General features: G+C 39.1%; 1 protein-coding gene across 1 annotated transcript; it reads right to left on the bottom strand.

Annotated features, from left to right (window-relative positions):
• Positions 1-3,972: 3,972 nt before the first annotated feature.
• Positions 3,973-15,857, bottom strand: ZNF131 (zinc finger protein 131; the record flags this gene model as incomplete). The annotated part of the gene is made up of 6 exons (XM_009697385.1): positions 3,973-4,635; positions 6,878-7,008; positions 10,681-10,903; positions 11,006-11,366; positions 14,768-14,912; positions 15,718-15,857. Coding segments are annotated over 6 exons (1,663 nt in total), but the record flags the coding sequence as incomplete, so codon positions are not given.
• Positions 15,858-15,980: the final 123 nt, after the last annotated feature.

Below are 15,980 nucleotides of genomic sequence, written 5' to 3'. Positions count from 1 at the left end.
CGGCCGGCAAGCACACCGCGCCGCACCCCCCAGATCCTCCTGTCCCCACGTCTGAGACCTTCACTCTAGGTGCTACAGGCTGCACCCCCTTCCTAGCTTCAGGTCTTTTAACAGTACAAATTATTTCCTCAGAAGGCCACCAGCCCTCATTTGAAGGAACGGGAAAGACAAGCTCCAGCAGAGACAGTTACAGATGTCAAGGCTCCAGTTTGAAGAAAAACCTGGCAGCATAAAGTAGCAGGAAGCTGCGAGCATCTCCCATCGTGTGCACAAAGTCATGGCGAGGACGCGAAACACAGGCACGCTTACAAAGTCGAGTCCAGCCATGGCTGAAGCTGGACTAGGCCTGAGCTGGTGAATCAGAAAAGGGCTCCAGCTTCTCTGTACCTGCCTGAGCTGGAAGTTGTTTGACAAGCTACAAATTATTTGTATTTTCACTATAAACAGGTTGCTTTCATTTAAAAATTGTATTTTAGCAGCAATCATTACAGTTTAACAATAAAAAAATCTAACTGTACATTACATTTTCATGATAGTTCTTGTAGAAGAGATACTTCAACCCTTAAAAATAAACAACCAAATTAAACATCTATTAGAAATGTTTTCTCACTGGAAATAATACCAACATACAGAATTTGTGTAAGACAGTACCATATTCTGCACCGTTAGCTAATTAAAAGTTGCATTCCAGGCAGGTAAAACCAAGCAGAGGCTGCATGATCCTCCTCTAGTGATCATTTGAACTCAGGACCGACATCTGATTTCATCCTTATAAGCCAGCGGACGAAACATGGTTCAGCTCAGGAAGACTGTTTTCCAAAAAAAAAAAAAAAAAAGCAAAAAAAAAAAGCAGCAGCTAGCTCTTTCTTATATTGTCTGAATAACTCAGCATCTCTCAAAACTATTGATCAGCTCCCCTTCCCCTTCCTGCTCTACTTTCAGAAATAACTTATGGCATCTCATGAATATCACATACAAATCTGCAAGTCTACTTCTAACCTTGCTCTCAATTTGATGCTTAATTTTATTTTATATCATAGAATCATAGAATTCTTATGGTTGGAAGAGACCTCAAAGATCATCAAGTCCAACCTTCTACCCAACACCACCATGCCCACTAAACCATGTCTTGAAGTGCCACATCTAAACGTTTTTTGAACACCTCCTGGGATGATGACTCCACCACCTCCGTGGGGAGCCCATTCCAATGCCTAACGACTCTAACAGTGAAGAAGTTCTTTCTAATGTCCAGCCTGAACCTCCCCTGGCACAACTTGAGACTGTTTCCTCTTGCCCCGTCGCTAGTTACTGGGGAGAAGAGACCAACCCCCGCCTCGCTACACCCTCCTTTTAGGTAGTTGTAGAGGTCAATAAGGTCTCCCCTCAACCTTCTTTTCTCCAGGTTGAACAACCCCAGCTCCCTCAGCAGACACACCTCGTGGGTTTTTGTTCATTCAGACTTTTTCTCTTCTTACTGCCTAGACCCTGCTGCTTTAGCCGATCAGTTTCATTTGGCATTCATCCCGCTTGCTGCCCATTGCAAGCTACAGACCAGTACATGCATAACACAGGGCTCTGGGGACCAGCAGTACGTATGTATTTAGAGGGAGGAACTCCTCCAATGGTCCGTAGGTAATACAGAATTCAGAGAGGACTGTGTGCCTACGCAGACATTTGAGGCAGAAAGAGGATGGCCCGGTGGCCGTTCCAGAGAGCAGCCAGAGCCTTGGACTCCCCCACCAAGCTTCCCTCCCTCAATATCAGCTGCTGCAGTAAGGAGGCATGAGAGACTTCACTGGTGGGAGCGATTTGGGCTTCAGAGATTTGGGAATGAAATTTGCAAAGGGAAAGGCTCTCCAGCAGAGTTAATACTTGAGGAGAGCCTTTCATCCTGTCCCTCAGGGTGAGGAGGGGATTGCTCATGGTCCCACCATACTCGCACCTAGGCTCAGCAGAATTCTGGATGGGGCAGCACTGGGTGCCAAGCAGAGCATCATCTCTCTCCTGCCATATTTGTGAACTGTTCTTGAAAAGCAGAGATCAAAGAAAGCAAAGAAATAGCCCAAGTATGCCAACCAAATCACAGCCCTGCTACCAATACCACATAAATGCTCAATTGACAGTGGACTTCAGTTACCTAAAAGTAAGTTTCATTGGTTAGACACACAGCCAGATCATTCCTTTAATTCCACACATACAGACCTCGTGTCTGTATGCACAAATACCTAAAAAGTTAAAGTTATGCAGCTGAGGAAGCAGGCCCGTTCCCTCCATGTTATCGAAAGACAAGCTTCTTATCAGAAGCCAGGTATAAGTACAACAGTCAACTTTTACTTTCATGATTAACATTGGGTCATATTCTTCCCTCTGCACAGAATCTCATCACATATTACTTGCATCTCAGAAAACACAAAACATAATAAAAAAAAGAATGAAAGTTACATTAATCAAATTGTTTGAAATTTTAATTGAGATCCATGTTTGGTTTGCAACAGTTTCTCAAGGGCTACGATGAAACACAAGAATCATTTTGAACAAGGCTAAATAAAAGCACAAATCCCAGGAAATAATTCGGCTCTTGGAGAAGACTGAATAGAAAAGCCTGATTTTAACTAAGATCTACACAATTAACAAAAGCATTAAGGAATGTCCTTGCAAAAATTCCTCCTTTCAGTTAAGGCTTTGAAAAGAAAGTTTTTCAGAAGTGTGGAGCACCTCTAATCTCAAGGCAATACTTGAGAATTAGAAGTCCTTAGCATCTTTGAACTTAGAGCTAGACAATTATTTTCGAAACAAATCTAACTTTACAGTAAAGAGCTTATTAAAAATTAGATTGATTCTTAGCACTGGGAGCTGGCATTGCATTTGCCAGTCACTCAGTTGTTCCTAATTTATTGGACAAAACAAATAATGCAACATTTTATGGTTGGTATTGTTTTATTGTCTAATATTGATTAAATTATTTACACTCCTACTTTTCAATCCACAGTTTAGCACTCATACCTATGGCTTTTACTTTTATGTTTAGCACATCTTTGTGTCAAGTGTCAGAATTTCATTTGAAAAAAACAGGAACCTGATATCATATAGGCAAGTCTCCTCTATATTTATGTTTAAATATATTCACTTTTAAAAATGACGATTTATAAAAGAAGACTGGTGGTAGCTTTCTTTCAGCTCATGTTTACCACAGATTCCACCAAGCTTTTGCTATTTTAAAGTGACCCTTTTAAAGTGTCCTGCTGCCTCCATGTGGAATCTGTTTCCTTCCTCAGCCTCCTGTCTCTAAATTTAATGCAACAAAAAAATCAGTAGCTGACAAATTTAAGCAAAAGTATAAAGCATTATAACATTACCTACATTGCCTTTTCAGAACTAGGCTCTTGAGTACTCTAGGAACTTTGTGGAAGTTTAAACAGTCAGCGTTGAAAAGGCACAGGACTTTTGTGCTCAGAGACTTTCAGCAACAACGTTTTTTTCCCCAGACTGAAAGTTAGGTACCACTGCTAGGATACAGCAAACAGTCCGATCCAAAAATTCACAGGTACTCAATTGCTGCTTACAATAGACCCCACCAGATTTTACTGATTCTTCTGCCACAGACACCCTGCAAATCTACAACAGTTTGCTTCTATTGCAAGAGGAAATGAGGCGAAGTTACTCTAACATATACCCAGGGATGGTGTAACAACGATACAAGGTATCCATTATTAAACTCCTCACAAAGCTGTCTGTGTCTGTGGTAGTTTCTGTTCCTTTCTGTTCCACTGTATTACATGAATGGGAAAGTTATTTTTCACATATGACAGAAGTTTAGTTGTACATGAAGAAAGCTAATTTTGGTCCACTTGTCCAGCTTCCTAGGGACAGCATATTGGAAAGGTGACCACCAACAGTTCAAAAACCAATGTAAAAGTTAACAAAAATAATTTGGTATTTCATTCCTAAACCTGCACAGTGTCGTCATTTGTCCTAGTCATCCACCTTTTCATTCTGTGTATCCACTAATTGTTGAGTTTTTAAGTCTTCATCTTGTTCATGACCTTCCTTATTCGCATCATCTACTTGATTAGGTTCCTTTTCTTCTGCTTCTCGTTGATCAACACTTTCATACGCTACTTGTTCAAGGCCTGTTCCATCTATAAGTTCTGCCTGTACTTCTTCCATCTGTATTTGATTTACGTGCTCAACATGTAACTGCTCCACATGAACTTCAGCACCTTGTTCAGTCTGAATGTGTTCAACTTCCAAGTAACTAATTTGCACCTGTTCTTGCAGTTCATCCATCTGCGTGCCTTTCACTTGATTGTCCTGTATGAGATCCTGGTGCATCTGTTCCACAGTTACCTGTGCAGGGTCCACTTGTACCTGAATTACTGGTAGGACATGGACTTGCTCCACTTGTTCTATTATAGTCATTGATGTTACTGGTTCGGCTTCTACAGCTTCCACTGGAAGAACCTCTTCTGTCATGATTCGTTCTGAAATATTGTGCATTTCTTTGAGATGCCTTCTCAGCTCACTCCCTTGCATAAACCACAAATCACATAAGGTACAGTGGTTGGGTTTGTCACCGGTGTGTATTACCAAGTGATCTTTGAACTGATCCCAGCTGTTAAACACACTATTACAAACCTGAAACAAAAGATACCGTATGTTAAACAATGCCATCAGAAATATGACAAAGTATAGTGCTTATTTCAGATCATGGCTTCACATAGTGTATCTTCTTACTACTTGGATTTAAAAAAACATAGATTAGAGGTACAAGCTGAGAAGTCATCTTCAGATGAACAGAAGACCTGGTATTTATTTATTTATTTTTAAGAAAGTGTGCTACTTTTAGTTGTGCAGACACAGGATACCTACAAAATTTATGAGTTGGTACAGCAATTGAAAATTTTCTTATTTTAACCTACACAAAATTCACCTAAAGTATCATGCCCCAATAAATGTCTGGTGTTACGAGTTTTGGGTGGAAAGCTACTTATGTAATAATACTGTACAATGAAAGTGTAATACAAACTGTCCTTTTACTGAAGTTCTAGATGTAGTACTACTAGCAACTTTTCCTTATCAGCTTTCATTTGCACATAGCGTTGTACGGTTTAACCAGCTAGACTGAACTCTCCTATTTTGGCATTTCAAAAAACCACTTCAGTGATTTCAGCAGATAAAATTATCTTCAAACTCCATCCCTTTAATTATCCTCCAGCCAGAAGTACTGCCAGAACTGCAGACACACTATTTTCACAAAGCACATGAGCACACTTCCTTCCCCTTAGCTGGCATTGAGGTAAGTAGCCTGAAAACAACACACAGAGACTGCAAAAATTAATGAGGTGCCAGGGCAGAAAAGAGAGAAGAGTGGGGCAGAGTCAGGCTCAGAGTAAAGAAACAGACTCAGGAGTCTTTGTCCATGGAAGAACACACATTTCAACACCCTTTCATTGCAAGCAAATAGTTTTGAAAGAGAATGTTCCATCTCCTCATAATTTTTCGCAACAGCACAGAGGGATGATGGAGTATCTGACAGGGATTAACTCAAGAACATGTTTGTGTAGGAGAGCGAAATATCTCCATTTTGCTGTTGAAGTCCGTTAAAACAGGTTTGTCATGTTAGTGCCATGCTTTTTTCTGCCCAGGCTCACATTTTAGAAAGAAGTTGCAGGTACACTCTTAAAATACTAACCTTAGATAAGCATTCATAATTACTTAAGTCATATGTAAAGGTAATGACTATCGGTAAGCCCAAGCACATGATTGTTCTTGCTGCATGGAGCCTAATTCAGTACTCAAGAGATACACTGAAGAGCACCAAAAGTGCACATCAAGGAAGCACAATTTTGAATTCTCCTCTTCGTTCAGTAAGCCAAGATTTATTTATTGAATGCTATTCAAATGTAGTTCTAAAGAGAGAAAAATTCAAGAAAAATTTATCCAAAAATTGCTGTAGTTTCAGCGGGCTGAAAAAACACTAATCCACATTCACAACATCTGTTTTCTGTGAGTAAGATCACTTTCTCTTTTGGAACAAATAAAGCCATTTGGAAAAAGCTGGAACTAAATCCAGCAGTTTTCTTCACTACACAACCCAATTTAACCTCAAACCATAGCCATTCTGTTAACTGAATAAGGCGAGAGCCTTAAGGGGGAGGGGAGGGGGGAGAGACAGAATGAAAGAGAGTGAAAAAGAAGTGTGTTCTTATTTGAAACTGTTACAGCACTGGGGCAGTAAAATGGCAAATAAAAATGCTAAAACCAACCTCAGCTCTTGTATTTTCTAGGTTTCAGAATCAGCTTTTAAAAGCTAAGTAAGATTTATCTGAACAGCTTTTCAAATGTCAGTTACATATAGTCACCAAGTACACTAGCTATCCATCTACTGCATTTATATTTGCTTAAAAGATATTACAGATTGTCATCGTAAGTTGGAATGACTTTCCAGAGAAAGTCAATATATTGAGTATCAAGCAGAAGAATAATAAAATAGGAAATAAAATAGTACTTTGTATTTTGGACTTTAGTAAAGCATGCTCACAAGCAGGAAAGGCCTAGGTGAATGCATCAAGAACCTTGAAAAGGAAGCAGAAAGATCAGTAAAATGCAGAGGAACACTTACCTACCCAGAAGAATCAATCTGATTATAAGTATCATGAGGTTTCATATCAGTAATTTCACATTTTACATGGAACTACTCAGATATAAGAGTTTATCTGTATGTTGTGGTTGAATGCAATCCGTACATTCATTTTACTAAAAGTAGCTCCTGGAGACGTAGGCCCACTCTCGTTGCCTTTCCTGCTCAGTACTCCCACACTCCCTCAGCACAGGAAAGAGGTATCTAGTCTCACACTCTGCTACTTCCATTACCCACCTGACATTCATACAGCTTCTTTCTTCCCTTTTTAGCTCCAGCTCCAGACTGACAGGCTGTCAGGTGACACTTGAGTGTGCTATTCCTAGCAAAACGTTCATGGCAGTTTGGACATTCAAATGGTTTTTCACCTGTTAAGACAGATAAAGGGATTTGTAAGTGTATAAAGCCAGCCAGTTTTCTGTCAGCTCTCTCTTCTTCCCCTCTCTCCCTTTTGTGTAGGTTGATAAATATGCTGTAAAGACATGGCCAACTGGATTCTACTATTTCTCTAGAAGAGAAAGGCATTCTATCTAAACTTTATTTATGTAAAGAAAAAGGCAAGAATCTAATGTGGAGTCATAACTTTCATTTAGAAAAAAAAAAAGTAACAATTACCAGTACCATTTAAGGTACATTTAGGTTTTTATGGAAATTAGATTACTATTCTGATGAAATATCTTAAAGAAATAGCAGCTATTTCTCTCTTTTTGTCTGATAATATTTACAATTAAAGAATCAACACTAGTAAATATACAAAGTGACACATTAAAGAGGGAAGTATTCAAATAATACAAAGTTTTATTTTCAAGAACAGTCACAGCTTATGCTTGAGAGCTGAAACTGAACTCCAGAAAAAGAAGTTGGCATAGAATGACCACAAAATAACAATGCATCAGTATTAAAACAAACAAACACCACCCCTTCCCCCCAAAATACAGTGAAGAGAAAGCACAGAGAGACATAAATGGCTCCAAGTAAGATAAAAATTCCTTTCGGTTTGGCCACTCCATTTCAAATCTAGTACCAAACATAGAAGCCAGCTAAGAACAACAGCAGCCGAGGCTGAAAACAGGTAATTTTCTCTTTTTCATCCAAAGTAGTATATTGTTATTACTGTCATCAAGAAGTAAGAAATAACAACTGATGTCTCTGTTTACTAATTTCATCAGTGATGGAAAACACAGAGAGCATGCCAGCTGTCTGCTCTCCTCTTTCTTTTCTGAGAAACTCTCTGGCAAGCTGGGGTTTAAACTCCTCTGCTGAAAGTGACAACTTGCTTCTCCCCTCCCACGTGTCATCCAACTATGAGTTTAGTTTCATCTAAGTGAGACCATACAAAAGGGAGGTTTTTGGCCTGATCTAATGATTATTTTTTCCTCTCTTTATGAGAATGGATGAGATTTCACTTGCCAATCTTAAGTAAGTCATGGGACAGAAATTCGGACCAGAGATTGTCCAATATTCTGCTGGTCCTTTATAATCTGACAGTCACAGGAAGGTGACTGGCCCAAAAAAATACTTTTTAACATGAAGAAATTCATAACAACATAGTGACTTGTATTTGCCTAATATGTAAGAAATACCAGGGAATTCAATCATAACCATAAATCTACCATATCACTATTTAGATTGGGTTTAGAGAGAAACAGTAAACCTAGGTGGTTTGTTTTTTCCAGAAATACACCAAAGGGAGCTGTTTATCAAATGAACTTCTTGGGATCATTTATTCAAGGTATGTAAATATATTTACATAAATAAATTCACTCCTATGGAAGATGTTATTTGCAGTCCAAAGTACACTTCCTGTAAACCACATTTTCGATTTACCAAGAATGGCCAAGACCTTGATCAATTTTCATAAGAAGTTCATATACAAATTACTTCAGTTACAGGGTTTTCAGACAAGGGCAGATTAATTTAGCTGCTTGGAGCACATTTTAACTCCTTCGCTTCCACCTTCAGCGATGTGAGTACACATACACTCTCCATAAAAGGAAAAAAAGAAAAAAATTATCAAGAAGGCCTAGCTGAGAAATATTCAACATATTGATAGCAGTGGCTTCATTCTAAGATTGATTTCTGTATGAGGAAATTGGTCTTCTTGTGTAAGACAAATTACAGCTATTGAACTCAACAGATATACATCACTTAAGTGCAGCCTTGCAGAATTTCTGCCTTGTGTGTTACTTACAATTGGCAAGTGAAATCTCATCCATCCTCATAAATGGGAAAAAGATAGTAATTAGATAAGACCAAAACCCCTCCATCTTTATAAGCTCTGGAGATGACTTTGTTAATACTTTTGGAGTTACATGACATGCAAGACATTTTTTAGGTATTTTTTCAGAGACTCAGAAGCTGCTTAAGGCACTGTACGCATGAGTGAGAAAGAAACTCCATGGATCTCCTTCCTTTCTTTTATTGAGACAAATATAACAGCCATTGTTAATGTCAAATTCCTACATCAAAAAGAATTACGAACACTGATATGGTGTCTATTTCTGCCCCAATTGCTATTTTCATGTTATTGCTGGTGGTGTGATTAAGCAGCAACAGGATCAAATACTTTGTAGGACATTTTCTCCCAGGCCTTTCAATTTCATTTTAACATTCAAACAGTTTTATACAGAATTCAGAACTTAGAAAGCCTTTGGCTGAATGGGAGCTTTTCCACTAACCTTAGGAGACCACAGTTAAATGGTAATATCTGTTTTAATTTTAAGCTTAAGGCTTTTGAAACCACTAAACCAGAATTAATTAGATGCCATGCATTATACTAGTTGTATCAATATACATTTAGAAAGTATTCTGTACTTCTTGTGGTATACTAAGTTGCTTTGTCTTCAAAATCCTTCATTGCAACAGCAATCAACATATTGTGATATCTGGGTAACTCTGTTAATCTGCCACAAACTTTCCTCTGAAAAGACTTTTGTTAAGTAGCTTGTATTTGGATTGCTCGTAATTGAGAATCACTCGATGCTTCACGGGGGGTAACAATTTGCCAAAGACTGTTTATAAATGGAACTTTTAAGGGGCTATTGGGAATAGACTGGACACAGTGTCATATATCAATATTCAGCAGTCCCATACAGAGATACAAAGAAATTCAAATTAAAAGGCTTTAACAACGATATGAAGCTACGAAAGAAATAGCGCTGCTACCCTCCATTAAATTCTTACTGATGACTCGTGACTGACATATTAAACAAAAACATCTGGAAGATCAGGACCACAAATATTTTACATTCAGAGTTATCTGTATAATGCTCAGTATCTGTTCAGATAGTAGACTTTTCAGTGAGATGAAGAAGTAGCATCTTAACCTCCCACATAAAGAAGAAAGAAGGAGCACAAGTCATTTTGCACTTAAAGGATGCTATCCAGATTTCAAAGAGGCAGATTTCACAGTAAAAAAAGTATACTATAGTCAGTAGAAATGTTTTGCTGTATTAATTAACAAAGAAAAACCATATCATAGATGAGATGTCAAGGGCAAGGGTGAAACTTTCCAAACAAGATGGTACAAGACAGAATTGTTAGGGGGTATTGTATGCCTAATGCATTAATAGGCATCTGCTCAGAAGTTCTGTTAGATAAAGAAACCCTCTAAACTGTACTGCACTGAGAATCTCACAGCTCAGATCGTATTTCAACAGAAGCGTTTACTAGGAGAATTGTGAAAATAAAGCAGTTCTTCAGTTTGGTACTTTTGAAGAAAGAAATGTGCCTTAAGAAAGAATTTTGAAAAAATCTTTAAGTTTTAATAGACTTGAGAGAGAAGCTTCATTAGTGCTTTCGGGTTTTAGGTGCCTATTTTTAACCACCTCAATGCCTCAAAAGTTTATATCAATGGAAAACAAAACAAACGAACAAACAAAAAGCCAAATCAGCATTTTAGTTGTAACTAGAAGCCAAGTATTTCTAGCACCCAGGACTCATGTGTTCTCTTCAGCATATTCTCTATTTCCCCAAAACATGCAAAACCCCTAAATGCTAGAGCCAAGACCACAAGGACAGGACTACAGCAGTACTCTTACCTGTGTGCTTCCGGAGGTGCTCTTTAAAATGTCCAAAGTGATCAAACTGCTTATCACAGTACTGGCATATATGTATTTTTTTGCCAGGTCTTTGCTTCTTGCTGGCACCACCTTCATCAAGGTGGTAACAGGTGAGGTGCTGTTTCAAAGCACTCTCTCGTAGGTACCTTTTATTGCATATGTCACACTTGTAACTCTCAGTAGAGTGTGTTTTCATGTGTTCCTTAAAATGGTAAAACAATTTAAACGAGCGGTTACATTTCTCACAGTGGAATAAATTGTTCACGTGTGACAGCTGAAGTTCCACAATTTCAATACCTTCTACCTGTTTGCACGAGGGATCAGTTGCACTATCCCCTTCTTGGATCTGGCATTTTCTCTCTCCCTGACGATACTTGCTGGTGATATCTGCCAAAAGAGCCAATGCAGATTCATCTGATGTACCTGTTGTCTGTATGTACTTTATGGATTGTTCTGCGGAAGTTACTTCTTCAAGTGTTTCCACACTGTCATCTTCCACTTCAATTGTCCCTTCAGCTATCTCAACCTCAATTTCAACAGGCTCTGATTCTGCAGATGGCAGTGTTTCTGTGATAACATTAGAGGTTTCAGCTATCTTCCTTTTTTTTGGTTTATTGTTACCTTGTGCTTGACTTGATTCCAAGGGCGAGGAATTTTCTTTGTTCCTGTAAAGCGTTTACATGAACATGGTTAAGGTCCATAAGCACTGACATAACAATTCCCGTCTAATACTGAGCCTCTGCATCCAACACTCTCTAGCTCTTTCTCAAAGAAGCTGAACAATGAATGACTACATAATCTGTGTGCATGTCAGAAGCTAATTTGTCCTTAATCTATACTCCTTAGAGCTGTAAAATAGCATGGTTAAAGCTGCAGAACCTTTGACATAAGGCTACTAAAGTGTTTTAAATAGCTCTGCTTGAATGATACAAAGCATCTATCAAGAATAAAGGCCAGTTAACCTAATGACATAGGTTTATCTAAGAAACTTGTGCAATTCTGTACTTGGAACAAAAACTTCCCTGAAGAAAGGAGTTCTTCAGCCTGCCTACTTGGAAATAAGATTTGAGTCCTTCCTATGATATTCAACTCTAAAGCTCTGGAGCATTTGCAATTGCCTGCAGTGCTGACAGCTTGTCAGAAAACACTACAGCTATGACTTCACACAAATATTATTATAACATCTTGTACTTCAGGAAAGCACATAGCTAACAGTTCAGGTAAAAATAAAAGCCACTGGGATGTGGAAGGAGTATTCTAGTTTAATTTTCTGGGCTTAAACATAACCCCCAGGTTTGTTCCTGTTCTGCCTGTATCATACACACGTAACCTCCTTCCTCCAAGATGTCAGGGATAGCATTCCATCTCAAGCACAGAGCCAAGTGGGCCAATGCTTCCAAGTCACACCCTCAAGATCATCTACAGCACTTACGTGCTGAAGGTTTTACTACTGCTTATCAGTTTTGGAAATGAGTGCCTGTCTTCCCCTCCAATCAGACTGACAGGAGTAAGCTGTGCTTTTATCTTCCTTTTCAGCCTGATGAATCCTTTCACGTAATCTACTCCCTACCACTTTCACGTTTTCTAGTAACAAGAGAGATAAGGCTTAGCCCAGTATCTGTAAGTCATATTTCAGAGATGTGTGGCTAATGATCTAATGCAGAATACAACTTATTAAATTGCACCTTACTCTATTCAGACACAGGAAGACAGAGCAGCTAAACTTAATTTCATCTGGTGTAGATTTCTGATGCCTAGGTGATAGCTACTTTGCACGTTACTGCAAGGAGCTCCAGGATCACGTACCAAAAGAATAATCTGCTCAGCAAAGAAGAGACTACCGTCCTTGACCACATTGTGTGAAACTTTGAATGGGGATGCACACACAGAACACAACCGCACGTTAAGGAGTAACAGCTGGTTGTTTTCTTTCTAGTCTAGATTATACAATGTGCAACTCTTTGACGCATTATACAAATAGTTCTATAATCACCTCTACTTCAGCTGAAGTTTCTGAAGCTTGCCCCTTTTAGTCAAAGCTCTGACTGAGGCACTGTATTGCAATTCTTCCCCCCTCTTACTGTGAAGGAGAAAACACAGACTGACAGGTGGTACTCAAGTTTGTCTTTCTAACCAAAAAACCCAAACCAAACCAAACAAACCCTCACAAAAAAACTTTTCAAAATCTATGAACAATGGAAGTAACTCTAAGAATAGACTGGTTTGCATGTGTGCTTGTTAAGCAAAACATTTGTTTCCTTGTAACATAAGAATTATAGCATTTACTACTGATGCATAACCAACAAACTGCATAACATTATACAATGGTGGGAAATAATTGCAGGCTGGACAGTTTAGCTTGATAGATGGATCTGAATCCTGGTTCAACAGCTCTAATGGTGTATATTGAGTCGAAGTGATACTGATTAGAACATACTTTCTCAGTTTCAAGTTTCTTTTAAATTCCTCAAGCAGACAGCTAAGGTCTGCTTTTTTTCCTGAATCAAAAAAAAAATAAAATATTCTTTTGGTGGTACCACACTTAATCTTAATCATGTCAAAAAAAGGGTGTTTGTGGGGTTGGAAGGTAGGACTAGAAATGCACAGTTCCATATCTTTCGACTAAAAAAAATTACATACTTATTCAGCTCTACTGCCAATCCACAGAATAAGCACAGAATAAGTTAATTCGGAAATACATGCTGATGTTGTAAACCAAGTTTCTGGTGTATCATGTCATGTAGGTTTGGTTTTTTTAAACAAAATGTTAGCTGGCTACTAGAGGAACTTGAGGCCAAAGCCACTCTCCTAATGTGTCTATGGGGAGATAAAAAGGAAGAAATAGCCTTTCCTTAGCCTGAATGCAAAGACCTTTCAGCAAGCCCAGAAAAGAAAGCAAGAATAATCATAATGCTGGGAGCATTTATTGCCCCTCCCTCTGCTTCATGCCAGCAGAACATTTGATTAAGTATTGATCCCATATAAAACTGATTATAACAGTTACGTTCATAAGTTTGAGAGGTTAATTTTGCAGCAAGAAGTTCTAAGATCACTGCTTATTCTCTCAGAAATAGCAGAAAGCTGCAGGAAACCAAAACACGAGCACAAGCTTGTTAATGTGGTCTAATTATCCGAGGCACATCCTCACAGACAGACACAGACACAACACAGACAGGAAAAGCAGGGCTCCTTGGTTGACAGACAGGGCCCTTGGCCAACCAAATGCCTCAGTCAGAGAAGTTTCTAGACCACTGGCCATACATGACCACAGATCAGATTCAACCTAGGGTATAAATGGAGCCCTGCCGGGGGACCTTGTTGAGTTGGTCCTCCTCAGAGCAGTGGGTCTGCAGCTGGCGACTCTCCTCTTAGGTTAGGATGCCACCCAAGGAAATTCCTTGAGGTTGAGAGCGCTCATAAGCGAGTGATTGCACATTTTGGATTATCATTCCAAAGTGTAGGGATCCCCTGAGCTGTGTAGTAATTGAATTCCACATAGCACATTTGCTTTTACCCTGAGTTTCAACTTTGGTTAGATGAATAAATTCTCCTTTTGAGTTTGCCATCTGCCTGGTTTGGTTGCATACACATAATCCTTTAGACAAACGGTTGACCAAGTCTGGGACTAGGAATGGGTCCAGCCACACCTACACTCCTCTCTGAGAAGGAGTTCAGAAAGCAAGGGAGTTCCTCTCTGAATCTTACAACTCAACAGGAGGGTCTCCCTAACAGTTTTGTCTAACTTTGTCCCCTATGTAGTAACTACTGGTGTGCCTCTGCGACAATCTGGTATTCGTTACCACAAAGTCACAGCCCTGTAATCTCTGCAACATTTACCAGCCATGTCACTTGTCATCAAGTTCAGCCCAAAGAATGCAACACTGATTTTTTAGCCTGTGTAATTCTAAACCATATCTTATAGTAGAGGAGTATATGGTCCCACACAAGTTTAGAAGGTTCCAGGATAACGAACAGCACTGCAAAATTCTGGCAGCCAACTCTTGTAAAAGGTCTCTTGTGACTCTACATTTCACTCTTGGGAAGAAAAAGAGGATTATGTGCTTACCTAATTTCAAGTGCTTTGATTGCTTCTAACATCTGTAGATACTCCGCTGCTTTCCAAACATCATTTGCTTCTTCCTCACCTTGGACCATTAGTTTTGCTGTATAGGTGAACTCAATTAGGTGACGAAATGCCATGTTACTTACACCTGTATATAGGCAAGAAAAAGAAAATTTTCTTTTAGCAATTCCTCAGTCTCATCTACCTGATGAATCTTACACACTTGCCTGCTCACTATTTTGCTCACACTAATGCAGCAGCCAGTTTCATAAAGATGACACCCTTAAAAGGCTCCTGTTGGAATAAAAAGTCTGCTATAGAAGCATGTGAATCTGCAACAACTATAGTTATGCCACAACAAAGATAAAAGGAAGGGTAAGACAGACAAAAAGCTGTTTGAATAATAAAAAGTATAGATTTAAACACAAAAATACAATCTTTCTCTCAAGAGAACTCTGAGCAGCAAGTTACTGGAGGCTGAAATGTTGCTCCAGGAATTTGCTTCCTGCCTATCAGGCAAGTATTGTTCCATGTCTATCCTGTTCTTGCAGCCCAGCCAAAGCATCTGCCATTGGCCATCACTGGCAGCCTTATTCATCTGACCAGAATGGCTGTTGTCAAGGAAAATATTATATGTCACACTGCTAGTCCTAAAAACATACAGGGTCTGCCTCACCTCCAGTAGCCATGTACTGGGGGGAAGCAAAAAAAAAAAAAAAAAGAACACCCACATTTTCCCTTCCAAAAGATGTAAATCAAGACTATTTTTAATTTTTCTTCAGAGGAAATTTTTTTCAAGTGGTGGTAGCTGCCTCAGAATAAGTCAAGAGCTGAGATCTAGAAAGCTAATGGATATGACCAAGCATGTCTGTAACCCCTTACCAAAGATACTACATTCATTTCCAGCTTGGTCACACAACTCTGAAGGTTATTATTTGCACAAAGCAGATTACCTTCAATTTCCACCAAAGGCTCCTGAGTGAAATCTTGGAAGAATTTGTAGAAGAACTGGCTACAGGCAGCAAGAACAGCCTTATGAGCTTTGAAATGGTGACCTACAAAGAGAGACAAAAATGTTGGTTTAGGATAACACCTTCCTCACTTATAGTGCAGATTTAAGTGCAGACGTAGAAAAGAGACCACCCAGTCCACAGATCTCTTCCAGCAGCATACAGTCACTTACTATGCCTCCTTGTAACAGCCACCCGCCCGGAGC

Source organism: Cariama cristata, unplaced genomic scaffold (assembly GCF_000690535.1).
Source record: "Cariama cristata isolate BGI_N322 unplaced genomic scaffold, ASM69053v1 scaffold14263, whole genome shotgun sequence".
NCBI lineage: Eukaryota > Metazoa > Chordata > Aves > Cariamiformes > Cariamidae > Cariama > Cariama cristata.
This window is presented reverse-complemented; position numbering and strand designations above follow the sequence as displayed.